The following is a 20,966-nucleotide window of genomic DNA, read 5'->3' as shown; positions in this document are numbered from 1 at the left end:
AACCTGAAAAAGTTGGGTTCTTAGCCCAGGTGGGTGATCCAGGGATCTGGCACCTGTCTCTTTACTGCAGCTCAGCGCTGCATGGCCTTGGAAAATCCGCGCGCGCGACGACGCTAAACACGTGGCGCCGGGGCGGGCGGGGCGGGCGGGGCGGGCGGGCGGGGCCGCGCGTGGCCCCGCCCCTGCACGCCTATCGGCGCGCGGTGCGGACCCTGACGTCACTCTTGTCAGGGCCGCGGCACATGGGCCGCCGGATGCGCTGAGCCCGGCGCTGCGGGGCCGCGGAGCGCGGGGGAGCAGCGGCCGCCGGCGCGGGGTGGGGGGTGGGGTGGGACGGCGTCCAGCCTCGGGTGCTGGCGCGTGGGGGCCGGGCCGGCGCGGTGCCTTCCGCCCTTCTGCAGCTATCTGCATATTTTTTCTTTCTTTTTCGCAATTTTGAATATTTTGCAGGACGAGGGGTTCAAGGCAGGTGAGAGCATCCTGCACGTCGCCCAGGAGCCTGCGGGCACTTGGCGCGCTCTCCGGGGACCGTCTGCACTGGGAACCCGAAAGTTTTTTGTTTTTATTTTCTTATGCAGATGTATTTATAAAGATATAAGTAATTTTTTTCTTGTCTCCACCGCCTTGAAAGCGAGTACTTTTGGCAAAGGACGGAGGAAAAAGCTCAGCAACATTTTGGGGGGCGGTTGGGTTTTTTTCTTTTTAAAGAAAAACATTTGAGTGCATCGCGATGGAGAAAATGTCCCGACCGCTCCCCCTGAATCCCACCTTTATTCCGCCTCCCTACGGCGTGCTCAGGTCCTTGTTGGAGAACCCGCTGAAGCTCCCCCTTCACCACGAAGACGGTGAGCGCTGCCTTCCTGGCTGCCCCGCTCTGGGAAGAAACGACGCTCCCTGGGGTCCCCTTCCTTGGCTGGGCAACCCTGCTGGAGCATCCATACCCTCCCTCCCTGTCCCCTGGCACCCTATCCCTGCTTTGATGAAATTTGAGGAGCCCACCCATCACCCTCCCTGTTCCCCCAAAAGGGGGATCCCCTCACTGAGGAACGTTTAATATAGCGCTGGGACAGACCCAGGCTCGCCGGGTCCCGGTCCCGCGGCGCAGGTGGGAGTCATAACTTGACAGGTCAGTGTTCCCTAGATTGAGGGTCACCCGCACGCAGAGTGAAACCGCCCGCGTAAGGGCAGAGCTGCCCAGTCTGGGGAGGAGAAAACAGGGGGACTCGTTTTATTCCGGGGGGGGGGGTAGGTGGTCTCGCATCGTACCTCGGGTATTGGGATCTTGCTACTGTTTGTGTGTTAGTTAGCATCAGGAACTTGCGAGGCGTGAGCTGAGACGCGTGTTTTCCTAGCGAAGGGTAATTCAAAAAGGGGGGTGGGGGCTGGGGCTGGCGGGGGAGGGGGAGTGGTCTCCGGGCGGGAAGCTGTGCACGCCTCCAGCTCTGACACTTTCCCTGTGCACTTTTCCTGGTGGGAGGGGAGAACGGAGCAGGCTCACGTGTAATCGCGCAGGAGCCTCCTCTGGCTTGAGCCCTTTCTTGGTAAGTCCCAAACCTCCCCAGGCAACCTTGGCTGGAGCGGGAGAGGAGGGGTCGGGAGAGGCGGCGCGGAACTGAGCTGGTGCCGCCAAGGGATTTGTCAGTTGGGCTGATGCGGTTTCATGCCTTCGATATCACAGTTGCAAATGCAAATGGTGCGGCTTCTAGTGTAAAAGTCTTGAAAGATCATTTGGTTACAAAGAGCTTGGGAGTACTCGCATCTTCTCTCCTAGCAGGGGGCAACCTGTTGCATTGCAAGAGTTGAGGGGTTTGGTTCGCCGTCTGCAAAGCAGCTTCCCTCTTAACTCTCCTTTAAGGAGTAGCACTTGGGAGGAAGGTGCTGCCTGCAGTCTTTTGCATCTGTGGGTGTTTTAAGTCAGATTCTCAGGAGATGAGACTAGAGGATTAGAATGGATGGCAGCGGAGGCTGTGTTTCTCTGAGGAAGAAACTCAGAAGCCAGATTCCCTGATCCCAGATTCCACCCGCGCCTGAGTACTAGAATGGGCAAAATCCAGAGCACTGTTTAAAGACGTCCTGGGGTGAGCGGTTCTTACAGGTAGGACATAGCTGCATACCTCCCTTATAGGTATGTAACGAGCTTTCCAATAGCTGTTCTTTTGACAGATTGCATACATGTATAATTTTTGTGAATTGGATCGTATTTAAGCCTTTAGGGAAGAGGAGGAAGAAAACACTTAAAAAACAAAAACAAAAACCTCCTTTTGTAAAATGCAAGGTGCCCCAGCAGCTTTAAAAGCAAACCTATGTGGGTTCCGGAAGTTCTGTTTTCTCCTCTGCCAATGTGAGGCATTGGTCAAGTTCCTTCAAGTCTCAGAGCCTCTATTTCTTCATTATAAATGGGGACAATAGCGATTTGCAGATTTATTGTGAGATTTTTGGACATAATTTATGGAAGGAAGCAGGTATATAGTATGTGCTCAATGCATGGTTTCAGAGGAGGGTGGAGAGTCCCTGCTTTACCAAAATTAGAATCCCTAGCTCACTGGCTAAGTCTGAATGACCTCATATTGTTACTGTAATGAATTTCCTGGAAGAGAAACCATGCCTGGTTATTGGCTGTTTTGTTAAAAATCACAGCCATTGTATGTAACTGCAGGTGTTACTTTGCCACTGTAGATCTGAATTATTTGTCCCCTCCAATAATGTACTGAAAACTGTGTTCCTTTGTTTATATTCTAGATCAGTCTGTAACCCTGTCCCAAGGACTAGTGCTTTCTTTCCAAAGTAAATAGGAAGATGTTGAAAAACAGGCAGAGATCCATGTCCTGTCTGAACTTTTAACTCTAGATCCACAAAAGCCAGCAGCCCAAGAAGATCCCCTGGGTTTGTGAGAACGGTTTGAAGGTGGTGTTTTGTAGCAGAGGCCAGGAGGAGTGATTAAAAAAAAAAAAGCCACGGTTTTTTTTTTTTCCCTTTGTTAAGTCCAACTTTCCCTCATTTCTGCAGCATTTAGTAAAGATAAAGACAAGGAAAAGAAGCTGGATGATGAGAGTAATAGCCCGACGGTCCCCCAGTCGGCGTTCTTGGGACCCACCTTATGGGACAAAACCCTTCCCTATGACGGAGATACTTTCCAGTTGGAATACATGGACCTGGAGGAGTTTTTGTCGGAAAATGGCATTCCCCCCAGCCCGTCTCAGCATGACCACAGCCCTCACCCTCCTGGGCTGCAGCCGGCTTCCTCTGCCGCCCCCTCCGTCATGGACCTCAGCAGTCGGGCTTCTGCACCCCTTCACCCTGGCATCCCGTCCCCAAACTGTATGCAGAGCCCCATCAGACCAGGTAAATTCTAAAAAGATTCTCCCTTCAGATGGGGAAGAGGGTGCAGGGGAGGGGCGGGATGGGGATGGCAGAAATATCTTCACGATCAGGGAGACTTTGGCTGGCTCTGAAAGAGGAATCTTGTATTTCACCCACAGCCATGATTGTCCCACATCAGTGAGCATCTGTATCTCCGGGAGAGTCGGCTAAATGCAGATTCTATGGACCTCCCCCCTGGAAATCCTGATTTTTCAGATCTGGGATGAGGGCATAGGAATATGTGCTTTGAACCTGGGCAATTCTGTTGCAGTTGATCCACGGGCTTCAGTTTAAGAAACACCAGCCTACAGTTAATGGTTTGGATATGTAGGCACCTCTCTATCTCCTCTCCTTCCCATTCCCCTCTTTCCCAATACATGATATAGGACCTTGATGAATGATGCGGGTAGGCTCTCTCTAAGGCTGTGGTTCACCTGTGTTCATTTCTGTCTCGTCTGAAGGGAAAAAAAATGTGAGTTAGGGGTGGGGGGCCGATCACTTTTTCATCCTTTTCCTCTTGTGTTCTCATTGAGAAATTGAGTCTACAAGCACCTCTCACTGTAAGTGTGGCTTAGCCTTTCTCAGGGCCAGAACTCTATTATTTCTGTAAACCAGATTGTTCTTATGGATTTTTTTTTTTCATTTTCACCTGTTTGTCATACTGAACCCATGTCTATCAAAGCCCACAAGGTCAGCTGTAAATGGTGTTGAAATATTACACAGAAACATCACCCAAAATGTCCAGTACTTCAAAACCCATGGCTCGGTGCTCAGACAGAGACACGGTTTGAGGTGGCTCAGCCCTGGCTCTATGCTGTTAGTACTCTGTAGTGCAAAATGAACAGGAAGAAAGACCATTTCACGTGCACAGGTAACCAGGAACAAAGATTCAGCCAGATAAATTGTCAGGAAGGTCACTGAGCTGAAGGCCTTTGCTGCAGGGGAAGACAGAAAGCAGGACAATGGGGGATTTGTGCTTGAGATCATTCCTGAACTCTGTGTCTTCACCTCGCATAGAATTTATGTCACATGCAGAGCAAGATTAAAATGGAAGGAAATGATGCAAAGGAGGAAGAAAACACCCCTGCCTTGAAATATTAGTATTGGATTTAACATCTTTCTGTGCTGGCCCCCTGCTCTGAAACCTACTTTGAATGATAACTCAAAGCCACTGGCTAGAATGGAATTAAGTCTTAACTTCTGACCACTCCAGGAGCTTGCAGAAGCTTGGGAACACACCCTTGATGTGACCCCAAGCCCTAGTTTCCTGGAATGGACAATGCCATGGTTTTGTTTCTTTCCAGGAACAGATAGTGAGTGAAATAACATTTAAACCAGGGAGAAGGGGCTGGAGCCCCAGTGAGAAGGCGCCCTGTATCTCAGTCACTCTACTCTGTAGAATGAGATTTAACTACTTTGTAGCTTTAGAAAGTGATATTACCTCTCAGGGCTTCAGTTTCCCTTCCCTTTGAAGGATATAATTTTTATTTGATTGGGTTAGTGTGAAAATTATATATAATATACATAAATAGTCAAATAATTACTAATAGTTGTCACTGTTATTATCTGTGTCAATTTTTATCATTGATTTCAACCCTGTCTTCTGAAATACTTCCTTAAGATACTTAGGAACAGTTGATAACCCTCCTCCCTTCTGGAGAGAAATAACAAGAGATTTTGGCCGATAGTTATTGGATTGGTGTGTTGCAGCCTTAACACTTATACTCAATTGACAAGTATTTCTCCATCCCCTGCCAAATACAAGATGTGTGCCATGTTAGAAGTATTGTATTTTTTCCGAAAAGGCACGTGAACAGTGGGTCCCCAAATCTTGGTTCCTACTGACAATCAAGAATTAAGGTTTGAAGTTTGGAGGCTTTCTTAGAAGTCATTTGTCAGAGCTTGTAAGAATCGGTAATTAATCAGTGACTCAAAAACTTGGGATGCCCCAATCAGATTTGTAATCCACAACAAAGGGCTTCTGAGTTTCCACAGAAATCATTTTGTCAGGTGACAGGGGAAAGGTACCAGGATCCAAGGGGGAACTGGAATCTAGAAATAAGTTCTTCATTTAAATGTGTTTTTGTTGTTGTTATTGTTTTGTTTTGGTTTTGTTTTTTGGGTTTTTTCTTTTTTTTTTTTTTGGTAACAGAAACATACTTCAAAATAATCTTCTTTTTTGAATTGGAAACTCAGTGATACTCCTAACAATAAGGGAAAAAAGCTAAAGGTCTTCTTCAAATACCAAGTATAGAGACAATGACACTCTGCTGTAACAACTTGTACAGGGTTGGTCATTATAAAGATTATGTGCAAAATAAAAATCTAAGGGATGTGGACTTGATGGATGGTATGTCACCAACAAAACTGAAAAGGAAGACGGTTCTTGGTTTTTCCATGTAATCACAGTAGAGACCAGAGTAGACATGCCAAGTGGATCTTGAGGAAAGGGAGTCCTCAGAAGGCAAGAGCACAGGTGTAGCCTTGAGCATTCTGGGAATTATATTATTTCAGTCTAGACCAAGATTTCCCAACCTTGGCACTGCTGAGGCTTCAGGTAAGTCTTTGCCATGGGCCAGTGTCCTGTGCGTTGTTGCATGTTCCACAGCATCCTTGGTTCCCGTCCCTTAGATGCCAGTCACACACCACCCCCCACTCCCAGTCACTGCTACATGTCCCCTGGGACACCCCTGTTGAGAACTTTCAATTGGGGCAGCAAATTGGTGTAGTTATCCTGGGCACAACTCAACATCCTGTCACATACACCCGGATGCTTTTTGCCTCCTGTAACACTTACTGGCAAAACTTTTGAGAAGGTCAGGAGGCATTAGGTTGCCAAGAAGAAATATCATGTTAATAAAGCATAGTTCTACGCTGTTAGTTGATAAAGCTATGACATCCAGCGAATCAGGAGGTAATTACAAAACAATTTTATTGAACATTTGCTTTCTGTATTTGCTTAGCATGCATCTTTGAGTTATGCTCAGTAGCATTGTGTCATTAGGGCCACCTGTCTGGTTGAAAGGAAATTAAGCCATGAGCTGACAACTACTGCATTTCTAGGTCTACCCCAAGTGTCTTGGAACGGCAAGGTGAGCGTTCTTGTGAATTCTCTTACTGTTCACCATGACTGCCCCCTGACCCCCTTTCCTGCTTTGTGCACTCGTCCTTGTTCCTCTGTCTACTGTCTGATCAAAGGATAAATCAAATATCCAAAGAAATCCAGTTTCCCTGAAGTAACTCAGGAATCTGTCGAAGCCTCCTGTGGCTATGGGGTGATGGCCAAGCCTTCTGGTTGACATCTTGATGAAGGCAGAGTGCTGGTTGCTGGATGCTGTAGCCACCTGCACGGTCTCCTCTGTCATCTGAAGGGCAGCATCCCAGATGGTCTGGTCCCAGGTCAGCCGAGATGGCAGGAGTCATCCTGACGGCTTTGCTGTTTGCCTTTCAGATGCTATCAGAGATAGTACCCAGGAGTGTTCTCCTGGAGGTATGTCCTGGGTACTGGAAAAATAAGAATCTGTTTGCCCGGAGAATTGAGCGATTGCTTTAAGGACAGCAGTCCCTTTAGGGAAAGTCATCTGTAGCAGACAAAGGCAGAGTTATTTTTAAATCACATGCTTGTAAAGCCAGATTTGAAATCGTTTCCTCTGGTGGTTTTTCTTTGAATAGCTTGGGGGTGTCCTACCACTGTTAGACCCATATTCGGCTGAGAATTAAGAAGGCTGTCTTTCTAGTTCTGGGCACAGAGACCGGGTCATGATGAAGGCTGACAGAGTGAAGTGAAAATCTTTCTATGTGGTGGTGTGTAGGAAGAGGAAGGCGTAAGCGGGTGGTATAAGCAGAGTGGGGAGATGGGGGAGAACCCATCATACCTTTGCAAGATGGAATTTGTGTTCTGTTTCTGCTGACCTTCCTTTGTGCTAAGGATTTGGCACAGAAGGAACCTGCTGGCCCTGGGATCTGGGTAATGACAGAGGGGAGTTCTGTGCTGGTGGTTCTGGGATTATGGGAGGTCCTGCCCAGGCAACAGGATTCTCTTGCTTTTCTCAACATCATGAGAAGAAGCTTCAGTTTCTCCCTCCCCATGAGGGCATGTGGTTCTGTGTTTTCCCACCCAGCACACTGGTAGGTCTGTAGGTTGGGAGCATCGTGATTGATCGTTGCTGTGCACTGTGCCTCAAGTATCTTGGAAGTGTTTTACATTCATTGGGATCAAGGACATCATCAAGGGGAGAGAGTCCAGCTTTCTTTGGAGGCAGGCAGATTTTTTTTTCTGTTTCTTGTTAGAGTTTATCTTCCCCCCCACACCCTATAGAGGACAGACTTGCCCTATTTTGCTGGGTTTGACCTGTTGTGACATTCCCAGGATAGTGTTCTAGTCTCCTGGCAAGAGGTATTTTCAGATAGGTATGGAAAGCTGGGTGGCGGTTCAGAGCATAAGCCCTGGACCTCGGGGGGCTTGGGTTCACGTCCTGGACCCACACTGGCCCTGCTATGCAACATAGTGTTAATTTCCCTACCTCTTTAAGCCTCAGTTTATGTGTCTTTGGAATGGAGATGATAAACCCCTCCCTTGGGGTTTTTGCGGTTAAATGAGGTAACGCCTGACAGAGTTTGACACCGTGTATGGCACATGAATACTCAGTGCCTGGAGCTGTTGTTCTGATGTCAGTGGCATGGGAGCGGGGAGAGAACTCAACTGGATTCCCAACCCCTGTTCTCCGTTTAGGGATTTGTTTCATCCAGTCCCCTTCTCTCTGCAAAAATAGGACATGCATTTTTTTTTTTTTTCTCCAGCATGCCTAATCCTTATTCTGTGTAGCCTGCTTGACTTTTCTCCTTCATTCTGGGTTAGGACAAGTGACTTCCTGGTGTTAACCCAGCAGCATCGCTTCTGGGTTAGCAGCTCCTGGTCTGCCAGTATGGAAACAGCCACTCACTCCGTGCCCAAGGCCCCCCCGCCCCCCGCCCCAGCTCTCGTGTGAACCCTGACAACCCTGGCCACCTGCCTGCGTGACCGTGTGCTTCAGGCACGTGGCTGTGCCCCGTCGAGCTTGCCCAACCCTGGGTGGTGTGCTGGCTTGCTTCCATCCCCCACCCCAATCCTTGCTTCTCCTCCTAGGCAAACTATGGCAAGTGCCAGCAAGAAATTGTAATCCCGACCCTGGCAGGAGAAAGCTGAGCTCTGTAGGGCAGTTCATATGCAGGAAGCCAGCTCGGTCCAGCATTGTAGCCAGACCCCAGACTCGGCCCTCTCTCCTGCCTGCCTGCCCAGCAGCCCTGTCTTCTCTGCACCGCCCTGGCGCGCGGATTCCTGTAGGCCAGCTCCTGCCAAGGGTCTTGGCACAGTCTTCTGAGTTGAGCACTGTGCCTACCAGACTAGAAAAATAGCAATATGAAGACAGAACTAGGTAGGGGAGAAAGAGAGGGGTGGGGAAGGTGGGAAGAGAAAAGCATTGATAACATCGTGATGTAGAAAGCCAGAGGATGAAAAGACAGCGGTGATTTATTAGGTTTCTCTGGAACCCTCTTCTGCAACCGGACTAATTTAATTACTCTTACCCAAGAGCCTTTTTTTTTTTTTTTTTTTAATGTCTCAGCAGTGAAAATGGAGGGAAGAGGGAAAGTAGCAGGGGAAGTAGTAAGATTAAAAAAAAAAAAAATTGGGAAAAAAACATGAGAGGGACAGGAAGATACAAGGTCTACATTGGATTCTGTAATGGAAATGGTTGAGAATATTGTTCATGTATTATATTTGATATTATCCCAGCAAATGTCTTGACCTGAAGCCATGAAACCATTGTTTTGGAATAAACTTAATTTTCCTTAAGGCCTAGGTGCTCACCAGCTTACTGTTCACAGCATCCGTGAGAATGCCCAATGTTTGGGACCACTCTCTACCGGCAATATAGCAAAGTTTTAGAGCTTGAGATCCAATAAACAAACAAACCTGGGTGTAAATCTTGACTGCCCTGCTTGCTTGTGGTCTCAGGCAGATCACTGAAATGATTTCCCATCTGGAACTTTGAAATAATCTCTGGATTGGCCTCATGGGACCGTGGAAGGTCCTGTGAGCCGGTGCGTGTAGAGTACTCGGCACAGTGCTTTGCACACAGTAAGTGCTCAATAACAGCTGCTGTGTGTGGCATTCTCATTACCATCTGATCTTCTTTCTCAGAGGAGGACCTAGCGTTTGTCTCCAGGCAGGTCTGTATACGCTTCCTTTCCTAGCCCATTAAGGCCTCTGGTCAAGGCATTTGAATCTCTCCTCTGCTTTTCTGCCTAGTCTTGCTTACCCCACTTAGCCTCTGAGTTTTAGGTAACCGGGGGTAGCTAAACTGTAACCTGTATGCATTCCTCCTTGCTCACGAGGTGAAAACTGAAACAAACAAAATGCAGTTCAAATAAGTTCCTGATTAGAAGGCTTCTCAGTGACATATTTGCAAGTAAAATCCATCAGTTGATGTTACTATTGAATTTTTAATAACAGGCATTAAGTAATTACACTTGAAGACAATATAATGACCTCAGGGGTAAAGAAGCTGTAAGGCACGTTATGTTGCGGGAGGAGGAGAGAGGTCTAGTTCATCCCCTTGCTCACAGGCAATACTTTGCATAAGCATTCCAGAGTAATATTTCCTCTTTCCCCCAAATGCTCCCATACTGGATAAATCCTTACTCTTTCTGCGCCTTCATTTTCTCATCTGTAGGGTAGCATCTTTCTTGGGCTTATGTGAGCTTTCTAAAGCTAATGTGCATGAAGGGTCCACTGTGGCACCATAGGTCAGCTCTGTTACTTTCCCCTTTTCTCTGATTTGAAGGTTAGGGAGCAACAGAGGCATTTTTAGGAGCAGTGTGGATGGTTCCCAGAAATAGCATCAGCTTTCAGTCTGTGGTGTGCCCTGGGGAAGACAGACAAGGGTACCACTTGGCTTCTGGCCTCAAAGAGATGGCAATTTTAGTGGGGAAGATAGAGGTTTTAGGTAAAAGGGTGAGTGACAGGACAGCGTAGCATGTCCTTGGTGCCAAATGATGGGGACCGAGAGGCCCCCAATATCTGCTGAAAAGAGGAGATGGAAGAGTAATCAGAAAAATGAGTAAAGTGTTTAAAAATGAATAAGGGAGCAGGGCAGACACTGTGAAGGGCCAGACCTCACAGGAAGCAGCCAGCGCCCGGGGCAGGAGCGTCTGAGGTACCTCTTCTTGGAAGACGTGGAGCCTGTGTTGGGCCTGGGAATGAGAGGTGTGGAGAGCCGGAGTGGTGAGTGGGCAGCCGGTGCGCGGAGTTGTAGAGGCAGGAACGTCTGCGGGGTGTTTAGGGAACAAGGTGTAGATCCAGTTTGGCTGGTACGGGAAATTCATATGAAGGAGTCGGGGAGAAGAGTCTGGAGGGGCAGGTGCCAGGCAGGCTGGCAGCTGGGCTGCGGAGCTTGAACTTTATCCAGGAGGCAGTGGGGAGCCATTGAAGGTTTGCGAGGAGGGAAGTGGCATGTGGACATTTCCAGTTGGGTTCAAGGTTGGATTTGAAACATTTTTAGATACTTCACAATAGTTTCCTCTGGCAAACCGGGACTTCCTTATTATTATTATTTTGAAAATAAATACTCTCCCTTGAACATCAAACAGCTTTTCTAAACACAATGTTCTAATGATCTAGGGAAAGTAATTCAAAAACAAAGGGTTTAGGTTTCACTTATAAAGCCCATCATTTTGGGCTTTATGGTTTTAGTGACTGGGGGAAACAGTCTTTGGCAAGGACATAGTTTGAGGGACTTGAATGGTTCAGAATTTAAAAGTCCAAAAGCAGGCCTGGTCTCACAGGAGTAGAAAAATAGATTTTAATAAACCCAACCCATTAACATTCATCACTTTTAAATGCCTCTGTTATAAGCTTACTAGGTTTGCAAACAAGTGTATTGAACTGATTTCTGAGTGTGTTTTGTTTATTGTTGTTGCTGTTATGTGTGTATATATGCATGTGAGAAAAAGAAAGAAAACATTGATGCCTCAGTGATACAAATAGTACTTGATTATAAGTTTACCTGCAGCAGTAATATCAAGCTAAAAATACTTAGCTAAGTTTCTGGCCAACTTATTAATTTTACTCCTGAGAGACAAAGGAATCATTATTACAGTTTTGCATTCTTGAGTCCTGACCTTGTATTTGTGGCTTCCTTCTTTCCTGAAACCGGAATTAATTGCACATCATGCTTAGGTACGGTGGATATGAGGTGTGTGTGTGTGTGTGTGTGTGTGTGTGTGTTACTGAGAATGCTGCTAGAGTAAAGGGACTTTGTGTGTGTTATAGGAACAGGGTTTGGGGGATGGGATGGGGACACCAAATGGCACATGTGTGAAGTGACTCGCCCAAATACCCCCGAAGGGTATTCTGGTATCAGGCCAAGATTGCAGAAAACTGGAGGAGTTGCCCTAACCCAAACCAGTTCACTTGAAAAAAAAAAAAAAAAAAAGAAGAAGAGTCAATGTGTGCAATTCCACCTCCAGCTATGTACAGTAGACAATTACAGGACTGTTGGCAGAATTGAGTGTCTGTTGGGGGAAAACCATACAGTACTTGTTTCTGTTAAATTGGCTTCTGGTGGATACATACTCTGTGACTGAAGGTGGAAATTCCTAAAATGTTTGTTTTCCTTCTCTTCTGACTTTTACAAATATCATTGCTGTCTCAACTCCCTACCCATCCAGCTCATAATGAGAATCCAGTCTCACTTTCTTTCCTGAAAAATCAGACAGTTCCCCTGTTCCTCAAGGTTCCTAAAAGTTTTGGTTTTAGTAGTTTAATCTGGGATTTTTTTTTTTTTCATTAATGATTTTTGGAAGAATGCTTTGGAATTTGGGGTCTTATAATGAGAGATGGCTTTGTGGCTAATTAAACCTCTTTCCCTCTCAAATCTTGCCTGGGAGACCGTAGATTCCTAAAAACAATGAGTGCATGCTACAGAAAGATGCTCCAGGGAGCTACAACACTAAATCATCTGTGACAAAATGTTCTCTTAGAATGTGGGATTGCATAAATGGATCAGCAAAAATAAGTGCTTTGGCAGAAAAATCCTTGAGTGGGGAAGAGCAATGCTTTCTTTTCTAATTAGCTCTGGGTTTAACCGTCTGATTTGATGTGTTTGCTGTGGAATCCAGGCCCGGACAGCCGAACAGAGAAGGAAAGTCTCGTTGGTGCTCTAGAAGTGCTTCTGCACTTAATGGAAAGAGTTAAGAAGCGAGGCTGTCCATTCATGCACAGTAAATGCCTGTTGAATTGAATTGAATGGGGAAAGGGAAGGTTTGTTTGGGGAAGGATCCCCCTGGGACCAATGGGAATCCATGCTGTAAACCAGATGAACAAGATCATCTAGATATGGAGTAATCAGATTACCCAGATCAGAGATCTCAATGCTCCAAGATATGGAGAGTGGCAAACAGTTAAACTCCATCTGCCTTGAGACTTAGTTCACCTTAGAATGGATTCATTATTCTGTGGGCTGGGCTTCATTAGTTAGTATCACTAAGAAGATTATGGAGGCTTTTACTAGAGAAAAGTTTAAAAATAGGATGGGGATCTCAGATTCAGCCAAAATAATACTGTTTTTAAGAGACCAAAGGCCACTGAGAGATTTAAAGAGAAGAGAGTGATGATATACTGTGTACAAATAGAGAAATGCAGCCTTGATAGACTTTCTGAGGATAAATTTCTAGAACTGACAATAAGAATTTCACAGAACTTATTTCATTACAATTGATTTCTTTTCTTTTTTTTTCTTTTTTCCAATTGATTTCTTTATATTAATACACTTTCCCAAGGGAGGTGGGGGTCTTTTTTCCTGTAGAATCCAATGTATGTTTATTTCAAATGGCCAGTAACCACCTGGATGATTTTTAAAATAGTATATACATCCGTGTCAAAAAATAAGTATTTTTTAGCATTGTAAGTGAAATTTACTCAAACAGAACAGACCATTTAGCGGCTTTTAGTTACTGGATTCCTTACAAGTTTGAAGATGAAAGAAATTTCACTACTACCAAACCTAGGTGTGAAGAAACAATTTGAATTTACTTATATTCTGTTTCTCTTTCTACCCTTAAGCCTTCCTGATAGTCACATCGCATTGATTCAGATTTTATAATTACTTGATCTTTAATTGATTAAACAGAAATTTACTTTTTTGTCTTCTGTATAAAGAAAGATATTGGGGCACCTGAGTGGCCCAGTTGAGTGTCTGACTGTTGATTTCAGCTCAGGTCATGATCACAGGGTCATGGGATCAAGCCCCGCATCAGGCTCTGTGCTGGGTGGGGAGCCTGCTTAATATTCTCTCTCTCCCTCTGCCCTCACCCCCACCTCTCAAAAAAAAGATAGCCCCCAGTAGGTTAATTATGCCAATATAATCTTAGGCACGTTTAACTTATTTGAGTTCAAAGTAATCTTTAAACATCTTCTCCGTGTGTGTATAAATTGATGTTCGTAACCACAGTGTATATTAGTGAACTGCAAGAGAGTGTCTGTCCTTTGGACATTTGTGGCTGTGTGGATCCGTGTTCCACCAAATTGTTGCTGTTTATCTCTCTCTGCCTCCCTCCCCCATTTGCTCTGCCATGCTTTTCTTTTATATTCATAAACTTAAATTTCCATATACAGGAAGTATGTGGGACCAAAAGAGGATTTTTGTTCATTTACCTACCAACAGAGGGGATGTCCTAGACCAATCCCCAAGGATGGTTTTTTTTCTTGCATCTGACTAATGAAATAATCATCTATTGGAGCAACTTCCTCTCATGTTCCCCTTTCTACATCAAAGGGCAGCATAACGTGGGGGTTAAACCTCTGGCCTGAGCTTAGATCTTGCCTCTGTAACTCTTCTGCCTTTGAATTTTCCTTTGTAAGTTGGGGAGATCACACCTGTGCCAGAGGATCCCTGGAGGAGTAAATGAGGTGATAAAATGCAAAGCACTTGAGTGGTGCTCAATATATGAGTGGGAGCTTTCATCACTTGGATCTGTATTCTGCTCTTTCTTTTCCTCTGCCTCCATCTTCATCTTACGGACACTCAAGTAGGAGTGACTCTTGTGCTACAGCAGCGATGGCCTGGAAATGGCTCCCCACCTCCCATGTCATTGTAGGGAAGAAAGGGTAATGATGAAGCAGAGTGGCTGAGCATCCTGTGTATTGACTTCTGTGGAAAGATCTATCCACCTGGAAACCCCTGTTGTGGTCCTGTAACCGTGTAACCACCTGCTTTCTTGGGTGGCTCTGCTAAGAGATGTATGCTTCACCAGCCAGGGCTGTGTGTTTCATCTCTGTCTCCCACCATCCTCTGACCCTGTGCCAAAAAAAAGAGCTTGAGGGGAGAAAGGGACAAGTGGAACTTACATACATGTCTTTTGGGGCTCTTAAGCCTTTCCAACATGCTGTAAGTATTGTGAGTTGGGTTTCTTCTTTTTTTTTCTTTGGTGACACCTTTGGGCCATGTAGTGAAGAATTACCAGTCCCCCTAGTTGTGGGTGATGGGCTTCGGGGTAGGGAGAGGCAGGATTATGGGTCTCCAAAGGTAGCCCTCTTCCTGGCCTGCCATTCCCCCCAGTGTAAATCTCTTAGATACTTTCTTCTTAACTCCCCCTACAAGATGGTAAAGTGTGTTTCACTTTACCTTTACCAGGGAGGTCCCCAGATAGGAAAAATGGACCCTTCTGTTGAAAGAGAAAGGGAACATGAGGAAATTGAGAAAATGGAGAAAAGTATGAAAGTAGTTTTTACACAAAGGAGACAATGTGATGTTGATTAATTTAAGAATTGGGATTAACCTGATATTACTTTGTTTTTCAGCCCGATTAGAGATGTGGAGCTCTTGGCATGGGTCTTGATATAGTACATTGTGTACTGTACATACGGGTGTGGCAGGATAAAGCTTCTCAAGGTACAACAGTCCTGTCTTAAGATTAACAAAGTACATCAAACTAAGCCAGATTTCCCCCTCTTGATTCCAGCTAAGACTCCCTGAGCATATTTTTACATCTAATGAAGTATCTCTGAGCTTTCATAAAAGAGTGGGCACAATGCTCCTAAGTTTAAATCAGCTAAATGCATATGAAATCATAGCAGTACCCATTATGTGTTACAGCCGGGATGGCGCTAAGCACTTAATGCAAGAGGTTGTAGGAAATCAACTCATATTAGAAATGATGTCGGTTCCTGGAATTTAGTGTCTCCCAAGAGGATTGAATATTGTGGCGACGTCGCCAAAGTGTGTCTTCTCTTTTCTTCATCAGCCCTTCCACTCTGATTACAGGCAGCTTAAAAATAAATTTGGGCATGTCTCGGTGGCCAAAAACCATGGAGATCAGGATGAAATCATTTTCAAGGCAGAAATAACAAGCTTTGATAAAGATATTCAAAGAAACACAGTCTAATAGCATAAGCACGTCGTGGTTAGACCCTTTAGGCACTAAATTAAATTGGATTTAGAGTCGGAGGTCTCCTGAGAAGCCATGATACCTTGGGTAAGTCACTTAAATTATGAGCCCCCCCCCCCCATTTCCTCACCTGGAACATGGCAGCCAATTACAGGATTATCATGAGGGTTAAATTACATTAAATGGTCTAGTCAGTGAATGGACCTGGGATTGTTAGCACTCAGTAAATTTTAATTCAGAGTGAGAATCTGGTATTTAAAGATTACTTCCTAAAAGTAATCTTTAAATAAATATAAAGATTGTAGTTCAGTCTCTGGACTCTCAGTCCCAGATTTCTGTGTTGTTGGACTGAGTCTTTGCAAAGCCTCAGGTGCTTCTCTAGGTACACGAGAAGATTTACTTATTTATAGTCCCAGCTCTGCTATTAAGTGTCTTAAGCAAGTGGTCAACCTCTCTGGGTTTTACTTCTTCATCTGTAAGATGAGAATAATCTGTGCCCTTCTTATTTACAAGTATGTCATAAATATAACATAAGTTAACCAATTAGAAAATTGACCAAACTAAATTCAAATTAAAGTGTAAATTGGGTTAGCATTCTTATTTCCATTGGGTTTTAGGTGGCAAGAGGAGAAAACATGTGGCAACAATTTGAAGGTAGGTCATTTACACAGAGCACTGAATTTGGAGTCTACCAAGTTGAGGCTCTAGGGCTAGTTTATCAGGATTGGGTTGTATGTCCCTGGTCACTGAAGTTCTCAAGGCCTCAGTTTTCTTACCTGTAAAACATGGGTGCTATTTTTAGCTTGATGACTCTGCTCTAAGACTCCATAAGCTGGAAGACTAACATTCACACTTTGGTGGAAAAGAATGCAAAGCCTCTTGGGTTGATGGTGCTGCTCCCAAGCAAGTAGATGGATTAAGAATCTGACATTCTGCCACTCGTAAAGAGTGATGGAGTTTAAAAACTAAAGCTGAAAAGCAAAAGACATTTGACACCTTTGGGGAAAAAACTCAACAGCACTCAAGCTAGTTTCTTCCTTAAAAATGGTCTTCATTTGGGGCGCCTGGGTGGCGCAGTTGGTTAAGCGTCCGACTTCAGCCAGGTCACGATCTCGCGGTCCGTGAGTTCGAGCCCCGCGTCAGGCTCTGGGCTGATGGCTCGGAGCCTGGAGCCTGTTTCCGATTCTGTGTCTCCCTCTCTCTCTGCCCCTCCCCCGTTCATGCTCTGTCTCTCTCTGTCCCAAAAATAAATAAAAAACGTTGAAAAAAAATTAAAAAAAAAAAAATGGTCTTCATTCTGAATGGGAACCACTGGCTTCTCTTTGGTATTCAACATATCTGAGTAACCCTGGAGGCAAATTATCTGGCTGGAATTATCGCTCCAAGATTTGGATTTTTTTTTTTTTCTAGCAGTGTTTTATTAGCCAGACAAAATAATTTTTTAAAAAGAGCAAAAAAACCAAAAACAAAAACAAAAAAAAAAAAACTCCAAAGGCCACAGCTAGCTCTTTTGATGGCAATGTCTCTAGAAGGGCAGTAGCCATCTCTGCTTTTGGCTTGCTCCTCTGCATGTCTGGACTCAGATTTGTAGGGACCCCCCTCCCAAATCCATGTCAGTAGGTTTCACCTCCCAGCTGGCTGCTGTGGGTTGGTAGGTGCCTTGAATGTCATCATCAAAGACTGAAGCTTGGTCTGAGCTCAGCGGAAAGAGTTCTGTGATGAATTAGGGATGTCTGCCATAGGCTTAGGTGGGACAGTATTTGTGCCAGGTATTTGCTGTCCTGACAGAGCAAGTTGGGAAGATCCTTTAGTACTGGTCCCTCCACTGGGCAGAGGATCAGGGACTCGGGCCAGTGCTCTTTCTGGTGTCCTGGAAGAGTGTTATTCCAAGCCCCTGGCACTACTATTTCGTTCTCTGCAGGAGGCTTATTCTGGTTAGTTTGATAGAATAGAAGAAGGGAAGACTATTGATTCTGCACCATGGTCACAGGACAGGAATTGCAACATGGACTGAAGTTGTAATTCCAACAGTCCCCATCAGGTTCCAGTAGATACTCCAGTGGAAGGCGGACTTGGGTGGGTGCTCACTGCTTCAGTGAAGGCTGCCACAAACCACCGAGCCTGGCAGGCTGTGGCCAGCGGTCACGGCTGCGGATTCCCTGGAAACCTGGACCTTGGAATGGCCAGGAGGCTGGGCCCCCCAGTGCTCCACACTGCGATTCCTGACGTTTAAAACAGAAGTGGCCCCATCTTCTTTAAGAAGGCATTGGAGAATTTACCAGTCTGCTTAGGCTTGGGATGACCTTCCGTTACCTGTGCTAATGGAACCAATATTCCACGTTTATTTCTCACCAGTTTTAGAATGAACTTTATGTTTTGGTGCTGTTGATCTGCTTTCCTGCTGATGTTTGAACCCATAATGCTTCTTGCAGCCCCCTGCCCCATTATGCTTCCCACAACCAGCCAGCCTCTCCCAGTTTTAGATCCATGCCCTGCACCAGTGGACTAATAACAGTCGCATTTTATTGAGAACTTACTATGTGTTCCCTGGGATCAAGGTCACTGTGTGACAAGGGGTGGGTGCAAGAGTGTGTGAGGCAGTGAGGTGAAGTGAGGTTAAACATTGTGGAGAATATAGAAAAGAGTGGTGTGAGAGAGTTCGCCGAGAGTGGACCTGACTTCCTCTGCTACTGTGGTTTCCTCTTGTTTCCAATGACTGCACTTGAGTTCTGCATACGATTAACTTTCAATTATCCTGAGGCCGATTAACTGGTTTGCAGATTAACCAAGGTGAAGGCTCACCTGGGCTTGGGAGGTGCTCATCAACTCAGCTGCTCCAAAATTAGCTGGTTATGGCTGATTGCCTGCCCATGGTCAAGGAGCCTGGGGGCTGGGCTGCTGCAGGGGAGGGGATCGAAGGAGCAATGTCTTCTAGGACCTTTTACTCACTTCAGCCAGAGGAACCCATTGGCCTGTAAAGTCCTGCAATCCCCAGAATAATCGCTGAGAGGTTCAGGGTACTCTGCCCCTGGTACCTCCAGCCTCAACACACTCTCCAAATTGGGAAGATGAAATTGGCCAAAGGGCATAGTGAATTGGAAAATTCTGGAGATTAAGTGATCTACTGTGTTGAAAGGATGCCCAATGAGCAGGGGTGGCTAATACCCCCTTTTCTTCCTCAGCCTGTGTACCTCCTGCCCAAAGATGTAGATTGACAGGCCTAAGGCACTGAGCAATGCATCCCTCTTGAGGTCAGAGGAGGCCAAGGCCACAGGGGCCATGAGGCAGGAGTTGTCCACAAAAGCAAGCTATTCATGGTTCAGGCCTTCCCATGGTGATTGTTGTAGTTACTTATGAGTCCCTCCCCATGGTTGCCTGGGTTCATGGATAGTTGACTGCATTTGCTGGGCCCCTGGGGGGTGAGGGAGTAGAAGTATGTGTGTTTGCCACACCTTACACCAGATCCGAATATACACAATTTAACCTAGGAGTCAAACTGCCGTATTTGGGGTAATCTCAGTTTTGGGGGGAGGTGCCAAGAGTCCCAAGTATACTCCAAATCTTGAGAAAGTGTCCGTGAAGGCCTACCAAGAAAGCATAAATATTTGTAAAGGATTATGTTTGATGGGATTCCATGGATTACATTTATTTTTTAAGCAGCATTCACCTGAGCACCTGACTTGGCTTTTCCTCTCTGACTCTGTTCTCATTTTGCATTCGCCAGGCCTGGAATGCCTTGCCTGGATACAACTGAGTTTGCCGGCAACTGCAGTCCCTTTTTGGCCAGGCCCATGGGTTTCCCTGGGTCCTTCTCCCTGGCTCACGTTTCCCTAGGGCTGTTGGTGTGTACCGTCTAGAGATCACATTTTATTAACACAAAGAAATCTGCTTGGGCTGCCTGGCTCTTGCAGTCACGTGGAGAGAAATGTGCTCCTTTGGTACACCAGCCTGCAGCTCTCTGTGCAAAATACAGTCAAGAGCTGGGCACTGGGCCAAGCTTACATTTCACTTTGGAACACACTTTCACATCACTCCTTGGCAGAACATCCACGGCAGTGTCTATTTGGGGAGTAAGTTAGAGAAGTGTTGTTTCCCTCTTATGAGTGTAGAGAGATAGGACCTTTAAAAAATATTTGACTTTTCCCCATCTTTGCCATCTTCAGGGTGCCCAGGTATTAAGGCGATCCAACCAAACATGGAAGCTGTGTCTCAGTGGCATCCCATCCCTCCCACCATCTCTTGTTTCCCTTGCTAAATCGGTAAACATAGCCAGGACCGCCTGGGACAGAGAAACTTAGGCCAAGGTAATAACATCAAAACCAAAGTCCTGGAACTCTTGAGTAAACTAGTTACCCTCCCAGATAAAACAACTTTGTTGTCCAAATCTTTCTTTCCAAAGATCTAAGACTTTCAAATGTTGGTCCAGGGCCAACCACTGAAGGAAGGAACTTCAGCTAGCCTCCTGGAATGGCAAACACTGCTAAAATAAACAAATGGGCCTCTTCCATTCAGTTTTCCCTCACTGGTCTATTTTTATTTATCCCCTTCCCCCACCCGGTGTACTTTACTGCTTTGTAATACCCCACCCCCCTTTCTCTACCTCTGTTTCCTCTCCATCTTACTCCTCTCAGAGACCAAGTTGATCATTTTGCCTTCGGGAAAACAAATATCTTAATTTCAAAAGGAGGACTCCGAGAAGAGAGGTGATATGCTTCTTTTGGTCTATCCCCTCATACTCAGTTATTATAGATGGCTGCCTAGCGCCTGACTTGGGCTTGAAAATAAAGTTGGTTCTGGAATTTTCAGCTCTCCTTAAGAAAGATCAAAATGATTTGAAAGCAAAGATTTATGGGAATAATGCTAACTTCTCCTCTCTCTATGAAACAGACCCCTCTTGTAACAAATGACTGAAAATAAACTCTTCCTTTCCGGTCATGCCAACCCATAAATTTCATAGGGATTTCCCAAGTGCTGAGCCTTATTCTGATTCTAGTGTTTTCTGCTTTGGACTGTTGCTGTCAGTACCATGGAGCCAAGCAACAATGAATCTAGATTTAAAGAAACGTTTTCCAGCAAGGTGCATGTATCAGGCTGCTGCTTCATAGGACAGGCCACCCATGGGAAGCCCCTCATTTGTAAAAGAGGCCCAGAACCTCAGGGACCAAGCTGCAGCCTCTTGC

At 45.6% G+C, this 20,966-nt stretch overlaps 1 protein-coding gene across 3 annotated transcripts in view; it reads left to right on the top strand.

Moving 5' to 3' along the window:
- Positions 1 to 354: 354 nt before the first annotated feature.
- Positions 355 to 20,966, top strand: part of HLF (HLF transcription factor, PAR bZIP family member) — a 53,890-nt gene continuing 33,278 nt past the window's right edge. Inside the window, exons 1-2 of one of the 3 annotated variants that reach the window (XM_042915367.1) lie at positions 355 to 845; positions 3,007 to 3,342. In XM_042915367.1, coding sequence (XP_042771301.1) covers positions 731 to 845; positions 3,007 to 3,342 — 451 coding nt within the window. In that variant the 5' untranslated portion in view covers positions 355 to 730. The remainder of the gene's footprint in view (positions 846 to 3,006; positions 3,343 to 20,966) is intronic. The other 2 variants (XM_042915368.1, XM_042915369.1) reach the window with 2 other exon arrangements.

The sequence above is a fragment of the Panthera leo genome, chromosome E1 (assembly GCF_018350215.1).
Source record: "Panthera leo isolate Ple1 chromosome E1, P.leo_Ple1_pat1.1, whole genome shotgun sequence".
Classification (NCBI taxonomy): domain Eukaryota; kingdom Metazoa; phylum Chordata; class Mammalia; order Carnivora; family Felidae; genus Panthera; species Panthera leo.
This window is presented reverse-complemented; position numbering and strand designations above follow the sequence as displayed.